This window comes from Arvicanthis niloticus, chromosome 1, assembly GCF_011762505.2.
Source record: "Arvicanthis niloticus isolate mArvNil1 chromosome 1, mArvNil1.pat.X, whole genome shotgun sequence".
Classification (NCBI taxonomy): domain Eukaryota; kingdom Metazoa; phylum Chordata; class Mammalia; order Rodentia; family Muridae; genus Arvicanthis; species Arvicanthis niloticus.
Genome location: NC_047658.1, coordinates 149,017,889 through 149,035,737, shown reverse-complemented (window position 1 = coordinate 149,035,737; position 17,849 = coordinate 149,017,889). Strand labels below are relative to the sequence as shown.

General features: G+C 36.9%; 1 protein-coding gene across 4 annotated transcripts in view; it reads right to left on the bottom strand.

Moving 5' to 3' along the window:
• Window positions 1–17,849, bottom strand: part of R3hcc1l (R3H domain and coiled-coil containing 1 like) — a 72,658-nt gene that overhangs the window by 7,628 nt on the left and 47,181 nt on the right. For 3 of the 4 annotated variants that reach the window (XM_034504230.2, XM_076921545.1, XM_076921559.1), the window contains 4 exons: window positions 7,309–7,484; window positions 1,854–1,924; window positions 932–1,027; window positions 308–448 (listed from right to left, as the gene is read on the bottom strand). In XM_034504230.2, the coding sequence (XP_034360121.1) occupies window positions 308–448; window positions 932–1,027; window positions 1,854–1,924; window positions 7,309–7,484 (484 nt within the window). Of the gene's footprint in view, window positions 1–307; window positions 449–931; window positions 1,028–1,853; window positions 1,925–7,308; window positions 7,485–17,849 lie in introns of those variants that run through there. The other variant, XR_004607010.2, reaches the window with a different exon arrangement.

Here is a 17,849-nt window from a genome sequence, read left to right as displayed (position 1 = left end):
CTGCAAACAAGGTCTTGGAGACTGAAGTCTTCAGAGGAAACATTTTTTTCTTTTTTTAGTTTGGAACAAACTGTACAAAAGCCAGGGATGAGCTGAGAAAGCAGAGCCTATCTCTCAATAACAGTGAATTAACTAGATGCCTTGTGTAAATAGGAGACAAATCCTTAAAGTAAGGTTTGAAAACACCGTATATACATCTGAGAGGCTTCTTGAAGATGGAATGCACATTATTCTTTCCCCTTTTCTTTTTCAACACATGCCTCATAGTGAAGCCCTTGTGGACTAGACCAGAGACCAGTCAACTCACCTCGGGCTTCCTGCAGTTTCCTGAGCTCCGCTTCCCTTTCAGTTTTGCTCTGTTTGCTTCGAACCCCAAGGGCACTGATGACTAGCCTTCTGGCTAAGGCTGCAGAAGTCTCAGGTCGTTCCTTTGCTGGCTGGAGAAACTCTGAGGGAAAAAAAAGGAGTAAGAGACAGTAAAGAAAGAGAAACCACTACAGCTCCAAGTGATTTAACTCCGTAATTAACATACAAAACAGACTAACAAGGGCAGTATCAGCAGTAATTAATACAGCCCTGATAGATGATGATCCAAGGAAATTAGTACAGCAAAGCACAAACAACCCTGGGCTGCCTTATCTGCATTAACACAATTTCTTACAGTAACTCTATCAAACAACTGCATCAGGTAAACTAGGCAGTGATGTCATCAGAATCTGGTTACTGTACTGCTTGCCTTTAGCCAGTTCCACTGGCTACTCAAAGGGCATATTTCCAACATGCTCTTTTTCTTTTTAATCCTTAAAAACACATCAGTAGAAGTATTAACATAAAAACACAATGTTTATAGACCTCTGGATCATGAGAAACTGCTGGAACAAATAGTAACTTCAGCATCAGTAAGGAACAAAGGCGGAGGTTACAGGCTCACCAGCACAAGCTCTAGCTTTGGCCTTGGCTGCTCTTGTGGCCTGTGACAAGGGCCGGATCTTCACCATGGTATGTTTAATACCCAGGGCATCTCGAGCTGCAAGGAAAAACAGATGTAAGGAAGTAAAGTGATACACATGAAAACTTAGGGCTATTTCTTACAAAGCATTTATTCCCAGAAGTTATGTTTGTTGGTTTTCATGGCAAGAAAAAAAAAATAAAATATAGAAAATCTGTAAACAGTAAGTAGGGTAATGATTACTTTAGAACAAGGATCAAACCAAACTCAGCCACTGGGCTTTCTGTTTCTATAAATAAAACTGTATGAAACAGAGCCATGCTCATTTGCACACTATGGCTACTTTCTTGCTACAATAATCCAGTTAGGTAAGGATAGAAGCTTTTTGCTCCACAAAGCCAAAAAAATTTATGTGGCCCATGCAAATTCATGCTCTAAAGACAGTTCAGACAGGAACTCAATCTAGCACTCTGATTGCTGTGGGTTCCTCCGCATAAGCTCTATCATGAGTCCAGGGTATGTCTGTGTATAAAAGACCAACCATATATTCAGAGAGTAGCTATTACAGTAGATTTATATAGAATTCTATTTCTAATTCATTTGTTTGAAGGACAAAATAAATAGTGTAAAATTCAGTCTCTTTGGTCTTTATCATGTCTGACACTTAAGTGTACAAATGGCCTGGGAGGAAGTGCCTACCTTTCCAAATACCAAATGCTGGATTAAAGAGAAGAGGGAGAGAACATGTGGGTACCAGGCCACATGTCTCAAAAGCCAGTGTTTATTTTACTACAGATACTGGCTGAGCAAAGTTCTTGGCTGGAATAGAAGGGAAATTAAAACAAGCAGCAGGAGAAAATAAACAGAAAGGACCTGGAATTCCTGAGAGTCACTAGACATATACCTGTGATTGGACTGGAGAAAACTCCTAAGGCATGTGTATCATCTACCCATTTAATATCAAATCCTTTCTTTCTGTAACAAAAGAAAACAATTTTTACATTTCTTAAAATTTATTTTATGAAATGTCTTTAAAATAATTTTACAAAGCATTTCATAAGATAGAGGAATGGTGATAGTGACATAGAAACAGCTTAACACATGGAAGTCACTAAAATTTAAAAGCAATACCATCATAAAGAATTACCTTCAACATTTTATAGATGCCAACTAATAATTAATCCTCACAAATCTGTTGGAGAGGTACAGTAGTTAATGTACTGTTTTCAAGAGATGTTCTTATGGGCAGCAAGGGAAAAGGGATGGAAAAGGAAGCCACAAGAGGTACAGAAGAATACAGGAAGCCAGGCAGCATCACGTGGACTTGATGAAAATGTCAACTGTGTGTGTGTATAATACTACATTGCTAGAGATGTAATTCAATTGTAAAAGTAAAAAATTAACTCAAATAATAAAAACTATAACTGTACTCACTAATATTTACAATTCTTATTGTAGAAAAAAAATAAGGTATATGTCATGGAGAATAGAAATAACTCTAGCTAGCCAAAAGAATTTTTAAAAAAGGAAATCAGAGTAAAGGAAATCATAATAAACATTTAATATTAGAAAAACACCCTTTTAGTTTAGAACAGAGCTACACAGTGAGAACAAAGAATGTCAGGATAACAACACACACATATACAATATATATTTAAATTCCCTTAATACATGAATAGATTTTATTTTAATTAAATACCCCTACCCCGACTCTTAGTACTTAGAAGGTGGATGGGTGGCATATCAATTTAACAAAATGACAGTAGTAGATTCTGCCCTGGGGTCTACGACCTCTCCAGCCACAAGCTGTCCTTAGCCATATCTACAGTAGCAGGCCTGAGTTCCTCCTGCTGGGTAGACCTTACATCTCATCAGACAGCTACCGGTTACCAACACTCCCCTAATGCATGTGCACTATTCCTGCACCAATGGATGGATCTGGCTGCAGGAGTCACTATTGTTCACAGTCTCGCAACTTGGTAAGACTGCTGGTACTTCTCTCCTAGCAGCCTGAGCTAGCCATTGGGGAGAAAAATAGAAATGAGATTGTCCAAGACAGGACAAGAACTTGATAGTCAGCACTAAGAAGGCAACTTTTTAATAAACAGTGCTCATTATTTTTATTACTAATAGCAATATTCACCAGAGAGATTAATATTGATATAGATGATGATGAAACACAAACTTGACTCTGGGATCTAAATCAGGTATTGTTCTACACTTCTGCATCATGACCTTTAAAAAATTATAAGTCACTATAAAAATGCTAAACTCTCTTTCCCTATTTAACAACTTCCTTGACAGAAAAATAGAGAAAACTTGGAAGATGACTTAGAGAACTTGCTAAGCTGGACCGTATTATAAAATTACCACAGGGTGAAGATTTGAAGTTCAACAGTCAGAGTCTCTGCTGCAGAGAGTTTAGAAAAGATGCAGAAAGACCCATAGCTAAAAGTCTCATCTTAGTCCCTGAGGCTTCACTGTTCTTCAAATCTTTTTATGAAATGGCTTTGGAGTTTATAGCAAACCCTCTCACAGATACAGTTAGAAGGAGACAAAGCAAAGAGAAGCAAATGACTCAAAGAATTACTACTACTTAACCTGATATGGTGGTGAATGCCCATATAGAGCCCAGTGCTGGAGAAGAGAAGACAGGAAGAGTCTGAGTGCCTGGCTAGCCTGGGTTGCAAAGTAAGAAACTTTCTCAAAAACAAAAAAAGCAGCAAACCTCAATAATCCTCCAGGAAATTCTAGACACGAACAAAATGACCCCCATTTTATTAATGACCGTCTAATTTCATCAATGATAATCTAAAGTAGATTTAGTCTTATTGACTGTTCTTAAAGATCTATTAGAAAGAACAGCATCTGACATTGGATGTTAAAAAAAAAAAAAATCTTGAACCAATGACTTACCTACACTACACATTTACAGTAAGGTTTACAGCATAGATTATATATTTTCCAGAATCCATTCAACTCTGGTTTCTTTCAGTTGTCTTCCCTAACTTGAGTTTAACTGGTAAAAATGTAAATAATTGCTAGTTAATTTCAGCAATGCTAGCACTTTATTTAAAATATTCTGCTGGGCAGTGGTGGTGCTTGCCTTTAATCCCAGCACTTAGGAGGCAGAGGCAGGTGGATCTCTGTTATTTTGAGGCCAGCCTGCTCCACTGGTCTACAGACTGAGTTCCAGGATAGCCAGAGCTGTTACACAGAGAAATCTTGTCTCAACAAACAAATACACAAAAATGTGGTCTTTTTTTTCCTTTTTTGCCTTGAGAATAAGACATAGGCCAGATGAGGTGGTAAACCCTAGCACTTCTGAAGACTGAAGCAGAGAACCAAGAGTTCAAGGCCAGGTTGGACTACCTAAATCCTATCTTAAAACAAAAACCAACTACTTTTTATAAAGGTTTACTTTCTCAACCACACTCATATGTTCACATCCTGTCTATGGCTGTCGTACTGAGACAACACAGCCACCTGAAATATGAACTCTCTCGTTCTTTACCAGAGAGATTTAGGAGCTATGCTCTGAAACAGAATCTTACAAATTCAATGTAAATTTGGGGTCTGGCTGAACATGTCTATAATCTTGGCACCTGGGATATAAATAAACTGAATTTTAAGTTTAAATTTGTAGCATCAAATAGATTTGATTTATTTTTAATAGCAGGATTGAAATATTAAAGCATACCCCTTCTTGATATTGACTTTCTTCTAGACCCTGAAAATCTTTTTCTTAATACTTTCTGGACTATCTTTCTGTTTCTGAGTCTATTTTTTCTTATAAGTTATATGTAATATGTGTACTTCTGATTCCTTTATCTTCTCCTAAAATGTAACAATTAAACACACACTAAGAGTCAGCATAATTGTTCTGAAGAGCACTCGTAACAAACTTGAATTCTACAGTACATCTAACAATAAAAAACTGAATGAATTATGAGTGTAAGAGGAGCTGCTGTATCTATGGAACTGAGGTGAGCCAGGAACGGTAGCTCATGCTTACAATCCCAGCACTCTAAAGGGCCAATAAGGGAAGAATTCAAGGCCAGCTGGGATTACATGGCAACCTGTCAAAACAAAACAAAACAAAACACCAGCAAAAAATTAGTTAAACGATTTGGAAGACTAAAGGAAAGTCACTTTAGAAACAAACAACAATAAAAAACAGCCATGGAACTAACTATTTACTCACAAAATCTGAAGACATGCTAAATTTTCTTGTCTTTCTTTAAAGATTTGAAGCTATAAATTATAGATGAGGTAGTATATGGGTGACTTCCAAGAACTGTATAACCAACACACCAATGGCTAAAAAGTCAGGGGCAGCTGGACACCACATTAAGAGCCTGGCACAAGTAAACAGACATTTATATGTATCAAAATAAAACAGTTGTGACATATAATAATTAAACAATATTAACACTCACCATTTGACTTTTTCTGAGTGGTCGAAAAAAACCAATCTGAAAACTCCTAAACTGTTAGCATCCTTGAGACGTGGCAAAGGAAAATGCCCAGATGTTTTAAGAAAAGTTCCTTTTTTTTCATAGGCCTTAATGCCCATAAATCCCAAGAAAAACATAAACTCACAGTAAAAATAGAGCTCAATTCCCCCAAAAGGAAGACACCAAGAGCAAGTACTGACAAAAACTGAAGTTACCAGAAACAAACTACAACTAAAGGGGCTTCAGACAACAGAACCGGCAGAGATTATAGAAGGGCTATGCTCAATGTACTTAAGAAATAGAAAAAAAAAAAATTGCAAACTGAAGAAATATAGAGAAAAAAAAGCTGTAAAAATGATCAAGCAGACTTTAAAAATATTTTTTTGAAAAATTCAATATACCATAGAACAAACTTTCAAAATATAATAGAAATAGTTAACAATTCAGCAGAGTTTGAAATAGATAACGTAAAGTAGAATCCCAAACTGGATGTCTCAGGGGAAAAAGATGAGGTATACAAGAGAAGTGACAAGAAAGTTCAATGAGAAAACCTAACTCACACTCAATTTGTATCTTGGAGGAGGTAAAGAAAGACTGGGTCTGAGACAACATTGAAGAGAAAATGTCTAAGACCTTTCCAAAATCAATAAAAGAATTAATTACTGATATAATAATCAGATATAATCTCAATTAGGAGAAGTTTGAAAAATCTATAAAGTCCATATTTTTAGCAAAAATTATCAGTATTGAAGTCAAAAAGAAAAATTTATAAGCATCCAGAGAAAAAAGAGATTATGATCAAAAGTGACATGGAAACTGTCAGCTAACCTCTCACCCAAAGAGAAAGCCATAACTGTTAAGAGTATCTTCATATTTCTCAGAGAAAAATAACTGCCAATCTAGAATTATTACTATATACATTATACAAATCTTTTCAAGAATGAAGGACCGGGGTGCATTTCAGTGGTAGGACATTACCGAGCATACATAAAACCAGGGATAATCCTTTGTACAGTTAAAAAATAGTTGTAAAAAGAATGAAACTGATATAAAGCTATTAATGAAACACAATACCTAGCCAGGCAGTTGTAGCACATGCTTTTAATCCCAGCACTCAGGAGGCAAAAGCAGGGAGGTGGGGTGGGGGGGAGGATCTCTGTGAGTTCAAGGGCAGCCTGGACTACAGAGAAAGTTCCAGGATAGCCAGGGCTCTGTTACACAGAGAAACCTGGTCTCAGAGAAAGAAAGAGAGAAAGAGAGAGAGAGAGAGAGAGAGAGAGAGAGAGAGAGACAGACAGACAGACAGACACACACACACACACACATACACACACACCAGAGTTTACTACCAGTAAAATATAAGAAGAAAACAGTATATAAGTTGGGTGTAAGATATATGAAATTAAAAAAACCTTGCAGTATTTAGAAAGAGGGGAAACAAGTTTTAGCACACATTTTTATAATTTCTAGAGTAACCATCAAAGAACAGAAACAGATTATAGATTAAAGAAATGAAATGTGAAAAAAGTCAACCTGTAAGTCAAGAAAAAAAAAGAGCGAAAAGATAGAAGTATATACAGGAGAGACAACAGGCATGGATATGTTCAAATACACCAATAATTATAATAACTATAAATGGACTAAATGTACCACCAAGCTAGACTTTGAGGTCATCACCAACAGTGGTCTCTGTAAAGTTACAACAGGATCTACAAAAGCTACCTTTTAAAAAACTGAAGACTAATCTGAAATACAGGTTTTATAATTGATCTGAACAACACACAAACCCAGTATTAAATAAATTACTAAAAAATTTTTAAAAGACATATTTTTAAAAAATTATTAAGATGACTTTCTCTCACACTATCTAACATTTGGAACCACCTGCAAATAAATACTTACTGGTAACTGCAGAAAATCCGCAAAAGGTCTTCTGTACGAAATTCTTGAGGAAAATCATAAATTTCAATGACATGTGGGAATTCACATTCATTGAGGTCAATATCAGGAAGTTCATGGCTGTAATAATCAAATTTAGGCTCCTGGATGCTTTTTCTGTTCTTCATATTCCCGGACAACTAGGGAGGAGGAAACACAGTAAAATGCCTGCTAATGGGAAATCAAGACATTATAAAAATACCCTTCCACGCAGGAACAATCCTGCTCCCATCTCCATGTTCCTAGTCCTTAACTTTCAGCATTATCTCTGTAACAGTGGTGTTCATGAATATAATACTGGCCAGGTCCACTTTATCTTCATACATGTGGAATGCTGGAAAAGGTGTTAAAATCTCATCAAATAAGCAAGGCATAAAACTTAACTTGTATCTACCAATTACCAAGTGAGAATACAGACTTAATGGGGGAAGTGTGGACGAGCTCTGATACAGCACTTGTCTAGCTTAGCGTACGCGAGGCCCTGGAGTGTGGTGTCCAGGGATGGCTGAAGGAAAAAGCAAGGAAGGATGGAAGGGTTAACACAGTGAGTTACAAATGGTACATCCTGGAAACAGAATTTCAGACAACAGCTGAAGAGATGAATTAACATTTGTTTTAACTGGGATCATTGATAAGGCTCATGGCTCACCTCATAATTTCTTTTCTGGAAGTAAATAAAACAAATAAAGTTTTAAGAGTGAAAATCTTTTAGTTCAGCTTTTACTGTGCATTAAAAGGTGAGGAGAAAGCTTACAAAGGAATTTGCTAAGGCAAACATAAGTAGCATAAGCAGTTACACTCAAGGTCCTTAGTAAAAGAGCTAGCTACCTAAGGCTACGAAAGAATAATAATAAACTGCTATCTCATAAAAAAGAAAACTCAAAAAGCCCCTAAAGCTATTAACTGCCCACACTGGAAGCAACAGAAAAAGGAAAGATACAAAGTCACGGTGCCAGCAGGTCTCAGAGGGACCCGTGACCAGAAGTGCAGTGCAGCCCTCCAGGCACAGAGGGACCTGTGACCAGAAGTGCAGTGCAGCCCTCCAGGCACAGAGGGACCCGTGACCAGAAGTGCAGTGCAGCCCTCCAGGCACTCCTCTTTACCGTACGTCCTTCACTGCCGTCAGCATCAGCCTCGTCAGCATCACTATCATCACCAGAGGGGAGGAGAATTTATAATATCAAAGATGGAGAAGTGCAAAACAGATTTGATCAAATTATTGGGAGGGAGGAAAAGAGAAGGAGATTTAGACATTATTCTTGTGCCTCTGTATTTTCTCCACTAAATCCTGTTTTACATCTAAAATCATGGGAGTAATAATACCTCCATCTCATACACAGACATACAAAGATGTGGTAGATGCTTGGCATACACAAGTATTAAAAAAATAAGCTCACTTTTACAGAGTAGGCATCATGTTAGCTCCAATCTGTATAAAAAAAAAAAAAAAAAAAAAAAAAAAAAAAAAACAGAGCAAGAAGAGACTGTTCCTGCAACTGTACCAAAAGGAAAGGCCAACTGAGTATTAAAATCAGAGTTTTTCCTGGGTGAACAAGAAATCTAAGTTTGTCAGACAACCATGTGGTCTCCAATCCACAGTCACATAGACAGCTTTCCTTTCTCCATTTAGACCATGAAAGGAACTGATGACAAGGGGGCAATAAGATACTAGGTAGTGTACCTTACAGCACTCAGAGCCCCACAGGCCATGGAGTTCTGTGGTCATTTAGAAACCAAGCCTTAGGCCAGAGGCACACTGAGATTACCAGAGCCAGAAATCTGTAAGTCTGAGTACTATAAAAAAAATCACTTCAGTACTTGGGACCCATGTATTCACTAAGAATTTGAGGATCAGCTTGTTAAATTTCTACAAAAATAGGTATCTGGGTCTCACTGGTTATGTTATTCAATTTAGAAAGTTATCTTAATATTGTTTTCCTATAGATGAAGATTGGATATATTTCCATTTTTATATCTTTCAACATTTTGAATTTATCATATTTATTTTGTGTGTACATGTACGTATGTAGGCTCGTGAGGAGAAATCAGATGACAACCTTGCAAAAGCTGGCTCCTTCCTTTCACCAGATAAGGCCCTAGGAACAAACTTAGGTCCTGGGTCTGCTGCAGGCACCTTTATTCAAAGAGCCACCTGAGTAAGTCTCATTTTGAGTTTTAGAGTACTAGTTTGATATTTCTTTTGTTAAATTTATTCCTAAATATTTTGTTTTTGATGCCATTGTAATATAATTGCTTTCTTCATTTCATTTTTTTGATTGCTGGCATTGACATTTTTATTTACTTTACAAAAGCAAAACAAAACAAAAGCACTGTGTGTTTGTACAATTACAAATTAGGGTTAAATAAGGCATTGCAAGAAGTAAAATGCAGGCTATAAAGTATCTTTGGAAACAGAAATCCTATAAACTGATTATCAAGAAAAAGGCAGGATAGTCTGGCAAGAAAAATTGACTAAAATTCTTCATTCTACTAGTAGGTAAAATTGAATTTGTACACTTACACTTCAATTACTAGCACTTTGGCTTCTGAAACAGATTACGAACAGTGTTATTAATGGCAAAACCCCATGTAATGGTTAATACTGATTTTCAACATGACAGAATCTAGAATCGACGGGTGATAAGGTTGTGGGCACACTTGTGAAAAATTATCATATTATGGTAAGTGAGGGGAGAGAAACCACCCAGAACACAGCAGAGCCTGGACTGAATAAAAAGGAGTGTAAGATGAGCCATATCACTCACCACCCTCTCCTTCCAGGCTGCAGATGCAATGTGAGCAGCTGATTTCCCTGTTAGAACAAACTGTAACCTGGAACTGTGAGCTAAAATGAATTCTTCTTAAAGCTGCATTATCAAGAGTGTGTCACTGCAGCACAATGTCAAGACAAGTAACTAATACAGCCCATAATTCTCATTCAACCTAATGAACCATAGATACAGTCTATGAAGTTCACACTGATGAGGTTTTCCATTATCATCAGGTACTACTGACTTTCTATAAGAATGTCTACTTTCCTCATACTATGGTCATTATTTAGAGCCATATAAATTTCTATTCATAACACACACAAGTAAGTGTGTGTGTAAGGAGGAGGACAAACTGTTCATGCTCTCTTCAGAGAATCATAGCAAAGTATTGGAAGAAATTTGAGAGCTAGGAGGAGAGCCATATATGGGACATAAAAGAGAGAAATGCCAAAAGAATAAAAGTGTATAAAGATGGAAGGACCAAAGCAAGACTGTGAAGGTAGGACCACTAACATAATGGAATCAAGGTTAGACACAGCAGTATAGAGGTTTAAGGAAAGGCTATGAGGTGTGAGGAACAGATACTTAGACTGATGAGACAGCTATCTTTGAGATAGGCTTAGACTAATATTAGGAGTTGATGTCACATGAGGCTATGGAGCACTTGAAATATGGCTAGTTCATATAAGATGAACTTTAAGTATAAAGTATATATCAAGTTTCAAAGATTTAATACAAAGACTGAATGTAAAGTATATCTTATTCATGATTTCTTACACTAGTCACACTTTGAAATGGTGTTTGGACATATTAAAATACATAAATTATACTGCTTATTTTTATTTTTTTCTAACATGACTAGTAGAAAATTCAAACTTACTGCCAGGTATGGTGGCACAAGCTTTTAATCCTCAAACTCTAGAGGCATGTGAATCTCTGTGAGTTTGAGGCCAGCCTGGTCTACATATTGAGTTCCAGGACAACCAGGGCTATAGTGATACAGTCTCAGGGAAGGAGAGGAGGAGGAAATGAGGGAGGGAGGAAAATTCAAAGTTATACACATGGTTCATATTTCTATTGTAGACAACTAATCTTAAGTGTTACAGGCTCTGGAGCAATATTTCCTAACATCAATATGAAATACTAATATTGTAAGACTCACATTTTTATAATTAACAAACAAATGTTTGATGAAAAAATGAGGTTTATAATTGGATCCATTTTAATGCATATATATCAAACCAAAGGAAAACTTGCAAATGACTCAGAGCAAATAATTTAAAAAGTTATCGTGTGCATATGTGATGTATGTATAGGTTGTACGTACCACAGTACGTATGTGGAGGTCAGAGGACAATTCTGTAGATCCATTATCTTCTCCAACCTTTCCATGTACTTTATGGCTCAGACTCAGGTCAGGCTGCCATGCTTACATGTCAAGTGCCTTTACTGGCTGAATAATCAGCCACAAACATTTGAAGACTTTCATCAGTGGTCCTGTCTTGCTGCTTAGAAAGCCTAAGTGAAACCAAAATAATCTGTCATTTATTTAACTTGCTTCCACAAACCATTCAACTAGTTAACTTCTTTAAAGTATGGGCTTGAAGACTCTTATTGCCCTAGTTGTCTGGCCAGCTACAAAATACAGCTTGATTTACTTTGATATGATTATCCAAATCTATTTATAGAACATATTTAAAAAAATAAAGGATAGTGGGAAGTAAAAAAAAAAATCTGCAGGCTTTTTAATTCTTCACTGCTTAAGATACAAAAGGAAAATAAAAAGATTTGATTTATTCTCTATAGATAAAAAATTAAAACATGCTACATTATTTTGGGAAAGTTATTTACAGCTTTGTCAGACAGGCTGCTATTATTATCCTGAATTCTGTGTGTAGACAGAGAATTATGTCACAGAGAGACTAAAAGGATATCCCTATGGTTACAAATCAGATTACTGACAAAGTCTGAATCATAATTCCAGTCACCTCACTGCTAATCTAGCTTTCCATCCAGTAAAATAGTAAAATGGCCTTACAGTAAATAGAACCAGAAGCAATGCCTGCATCAGTGTTCAGGGTAACACTCCTTCTGATTAAGGATTTATGGATACAAGCTGTTGTAGGCAGGAGAAGGAAAATATCAATGGCCAAGTTGAAAAGATAACAGAGATGATGATTTCTTTGCACTCCTATGTTCTAATAGGCTACAGGTTTTCCAAATAACATTGCTCATGATAAAGCAGAATTACAGCCTCCTAAAGATGTTCATATCCAGATTCAGAAACTGGTAAAAACCCCACAGCATGTGAATTAAGGAATTAAGGTAGCAGACACAGATGTGTGAATCAGCTGACCTTAAAATAGTAAAATTATCTTGGTGGGTCCAGTGCAATAACAGCATCTTTAAAATCTGAAGACCTGGGGGTGGGGGCAAGGCAGAGGGAAGGAGGATGGGAGAGAGGGACAGAGGGAGGCAGAAGAAGCTCTGCAAATAGAAACGGGGCTGTAACAAGGAATGCAGGGCAGCCTCTGGTAACTGAAAAGGGTTTTTAAAAATAAAATAAGTCACCTCCCTTACAGATTCCATAAAAGATCACAGCCTCGTCAATATCCTGATCTAGTCCAGAAGCACCACCTTGGGACTTCTGAGCTCTAGAACTGTAAGATAGTTAATCTGTGTTGTTGTAAGCCACTGAGTTTCTAGCCACTTAATATAGCAGCAGTGTACTATATGCTAAATATCTAACATACTACTTTTCTTACTTCACCTCATGTCACCCTATTAGATTATCCCACGTTCCAACCAGTCATGCTCAGCAGGCTGACACAGTGCACCTTTTTCCCTACTATTCTAAGCACTGATTTGCAAGTTGCTTTATATCTTACCACCTTGCAGACCTCAAACTTACATTTGTTCTCCATGGACCTACTCAAATACTGCCCTAAACACCCCATGGGCCACTTCTATTGTTTTCTGTCCATACAACCTCAACTGCATTTTCATAGTATTCGATACATAACATCTTGTACCACAGCCAGATCTTTCTTCTTCTAATCTTATCCTGACCCCTCCAAACCATCCATTAGGTCTCCAAATGTTTGGATAATCATTTATTGACTCTGGTACCAGAGAACAAATGGAAGCTGTAGTACCCACCTATAAATTCAATACATGAATCACTTAAAAGACAGGTGAACATGGCAGGCTGACCTTGGCATTCTTGGAAAGCTGTTATTACAGATATACTAAATTTAAACACATAATGGGTTGCATTTACAGTTAATAAGAAAACAGGAACATTTCTCCTCACCATATGCTTGTAAGACCAGATGAGAAGATACCACTGATAAAGTACAATGGTAAGAGTAACTACTTGACTGGAATAGAAAAACTAAGTCAAAAGAGGAATGCTAAAGGTTTCAATCTTTTCTAACTAGTCTTGGCAGCTTAGCTCAGTACTCTAATGATATTCACTAACAACAGCTGTACAAGAAACCCAAAACTTATAAAGCTGACAGAATTGACACTGTCATTTTGCTTCTGAATTTCTCTAGAAACCAAAACAATTTTTTTCCTTATACTACTCTAGAGTCTTACATTATATCCAAGGCTGGTCTACCATGACACAAGTTATCTTGTTTCTACTTTTGAAGGTGTTACTCTTGCCCATCTATCCCTCTCAGCAACAAAGCAAGAGACATGTACTCAGACCCACTGCTTTAAGAAGCAAGCTCATTTTAATCCAGGAGAGCAGTATAATAGCACCAAGTGTTAGCTATTTAGTTTTATGTTTTATCTGGTTCCTGGTATCCCTGGAATCACTTTGGTCTTTCCTTATTATCATGTCAGCCTTTGGGCACTCTATGCAGAGATCTGTACGTGAGTACTCACTAGCACTCACACCCCTGCCTCCATTCTCCATTCTCCATTCATGCAGACCTCCATCTTCCACACTGCAGTTACCACAACAAAACCCAATCCCACATTTGAATGTAGTCGCACTATCCAGTATCATTTCAGCAGTCTGGCCTAGAGCTAGTCACTCCTTTCTTAGACCTAGCAATAGAATAACTCAGCAGTGTTTTTGATATAAATTATAAAATTAATTAAAACCAAAGCATATACAAAATTGAATGCTCCTAAAAGTATACTTTGTCTTTAACTAGCTTTCAACATAAATGGATCTTTAATTTTAGAGAAGTTTCTGCTGTCCGTTTATTTCTGATAAGGGCAAAGAAGTTTTTTGTTTTTTTTTTTTGCCAACCCTCACCTCCCCCCGCCCGCTGCCAGTGTCCATTGATGTTCAACATACAATGAACTGAATGGAGTAACCATTGTGAGTCAGGTCATTACCACATCTCCATCTGCCCCAACCACAGCTCACACAAACATCATAGTTTGTTGAACAAAGTACACTCAAGCACAGAACTGAGAACACCAGAATCTGATGCTTCAGAAAAGAATTTCAAATGAGAAAGCCTCCCTTATGCTGACAATAGACTCAGCTGTTTTCTTCAGTTTTGAATCAGATCAGCTTGTACATCACTCAAGAATTCTAACAACACTCAAAATGGTGTTTTTGTTTGTTTGTTTGTTTGTTTGTTTTAATTTTAGGAATTACATGGTTTAAAAAAGCAGCAATGAAAAGGGATATACTTAATGCTCCTGCTTTTTGTGTGAATCAGGGATCTCTAGTCACCACGACTAACAGACTGAACAAGGCAGATGATTCAACCAAGTGCACCTTTGGATGGCCTGAGTGATCATGGTAGAACACACAACAACTGGAAGATGTCTCTACAAATTCCCACTCAGGCAGTCAATAACCTATCAATTCAGAAAGTTTCATAAAAATACAAATTATAAAATCTGTTAAGATGAGCTAGAACTAATAAAAGACACTGTGAGAATAGAAACAATAATAAAGACATGGAAAGTGTATACTTTATTCATTAAGATAAACAGGAGGAAGAAATTAGGAACTCAGAACAATATGGAAAAAGGACTGTTGTCTTTTTTTAAAAATTTATTTACTTATTTTGTCATTATCATCTAAACTCTATGGCCTCACCAACATGAAATTATCATTAACCCTGGGAGATCTCATCTTTTTAGTCAATGTGTCATTCATCAGACAGTCAAATAATATCAGTATATCTCCCGTGTGGCTGTTTCAGTCATTGATTTAAATTAATTACCCATCAAATTGCTATGTGGCTATATGATCATATAATTATATATTTTCTCTCTCAATAAAATACAAACAATTTTAGAACACATACAACATATAGCACAATGCCTTTAATGTAGTAGTAAAAGTAACATCTTGCTATTGCAATTTATAGTGTCAAACTCCAAGTGGTCAATATTTGCTATTTGATACCAAAACCATGGTCTCTGGAAGCTGCATTATAAAAGGCTTTCCTCACCTTGCATTTTATACACGCTCTAAGTGTCTGAACTGTAAGTTTTTTTTTTTTTTCTAACTTGGGTTCTCTCTCTCTCTCTCTTGCAAAGACTATAGGGAGACAGAGGATGTTAGAATACCAATTAATGCATTCCTTTACTTTGGACCCCAATTCTAATGGTTATGAAACAGTAGTGGCTTTCTGTAACAAAAAGACTAAAATGGTAGACTACCTACCTATTTATTTCTATGCAAAAACTCACAGACTACTCAAAGACTAGATATAGCCAATGAAGGAACCCAAGGCCAACATCCATCAACAATGTTGGTGCTGTTTTGCTGGTACCTCACTACCCATAAGTCTGCTGGCCATAACAGGAAGTGGCAGGGGCTATCCAAGTTTTATTTGTTGATATTTTCCTGGGGAACAGTTAATTCCTAGAGAGATAACAGGAGTCATGCCAGCATTCTCTCCTTTATTGGTTACTAGTTTAAATTACTAGGTGGGCACCCACATCCTGGCTTTAGAGATGAAATACAATTGCCAAGTGGTGGTGGTGCATGCCTTTAATTAAAGCACTTGGGAGGCAGAGGCAGGCAGATCTCTAAATCTGAGGCCATCCTGGTCTACAGGATGAATTTCAGAATAGCCAGGGCTACAGAGCGAAACCCTGTCTTAAAAAACAAACAAACAAACAAAGTAAAATAAAAAATAAAAATAGAAAAGGAAATGTGATCTTTGACAATGCATTAAGGGTTGCAGTTTTGGAGCTCACTCATGACTTAACTATGTTCTAGTTTACTCTGACCAGTTTTAGAGGTTTAAATGTCATTTATCAATCAAAGGTTGCCATACTCTACAGCAGATCTTCATCTTGCCTATTAGAAACATTAGATGTGCTTCTATGTTTCATCTTTATCAACAAATAAATAGGCCAACTGGGAAAAAAGCCAAAGCCTTCTATTGGAAAACTTTCAAGATAGATAAGCACTCTAGTTCTGCATTTAATAAAGTATGTTTGAGTAATATAAATAATAAACTAAGATATTAGATTTGTGGCATCCTTCAAAAAACCAGAAGAGAGTTGAGTCTACTGTACTCACAGCCTATCAGATTCGTTCTATTTTCATCCATCCTCATCCTTAACACAGTCCCACTCTTCCTTAAATACTGCTAAAGACATGCAAGCACTAGCTGTCTTCAGGTAAAAGCACAACATATTCCATTTTCTTGGCATCCCCAGCATTTAGTCAGCCAGTAATTTCTGACTATCTAACCACGCTTCTCAAAACACTTAGTTGTCTAAATTCTTTTGTACCTAGATTTGAAAGATCCAATTGCATGCATGGATCCCCTCTTCCAAAATACAAATGAAACTGAAATCCCAAGAATCTGAGTAGTGACAATGTTTTCAAAGTTGTAGAGGCCAAACTAAAAAGACAACACTCATATTCTAACTGATCATTCCCATCCTTCCACAGCTACTAACCACGTGTGCACAGCTGCCTTTTGCAAGGAGTTACTCTTTCTCAGTCTCAAGTCAGTCTTTTACTAGCTCCTGTTTAACAGTTTCCTTCTCAGACTAAGATCCTTTCCCAATGATCTGAACTGTAGTAAGTTGCCTCCCTGCATCTAACTCTCTCTGTCATTAGTATTTCCTAACCTGAGATGGATCTCAAACTCCTGATTGATAAGGATTTTATAACTACCATTAAGGTAGTTCCCCAGTCACATTCTGACAGACATTTAAGGTGTGAAGACCCCTAGGGAAATAGTGTAAAACTTTATATGTTTCAGAGTCATTTGAAAAAGTTAACAGACAGGTTGTTAGGCTACAGAATATGCAGTTCTAAGAAGTTCTCAGATGATGCTTACCCTGCTCGCCTAAACACCATACTCTAGGACCCACTTACCGCCTTTGTGAATCTGACTAAGGAAGGCTAGGAGTAGTGCACTTCACACATACACAATTCTGATATAAATTCAAAAGGATCATGGGTGTTCACTCACAACTACTCTCCCTTCTGTATATCATTCTAAGGAATGTATAAGATGTTTCCTGACTTGGTATTAGGAAACACTCACTACAGTAATAGTGAAACTGTGTAAGACCCTAAGAATGAAGGAGTGCTTCATAGTGGAAAGTCAGTTCTGTCCAATATACTGTCCTCTTTAGTCTTGGGGTCTCTTTCACAGCTATGTGGTATTTTTCTACATACCTCGTTTAATTCTTAGTAACAGGAAACTCATTATCATTTAAAAAATGGCTCAAACAAAATCTTTCAGGTGAAGACATTGTCTGTTAGGAAGAACATAATGTAAA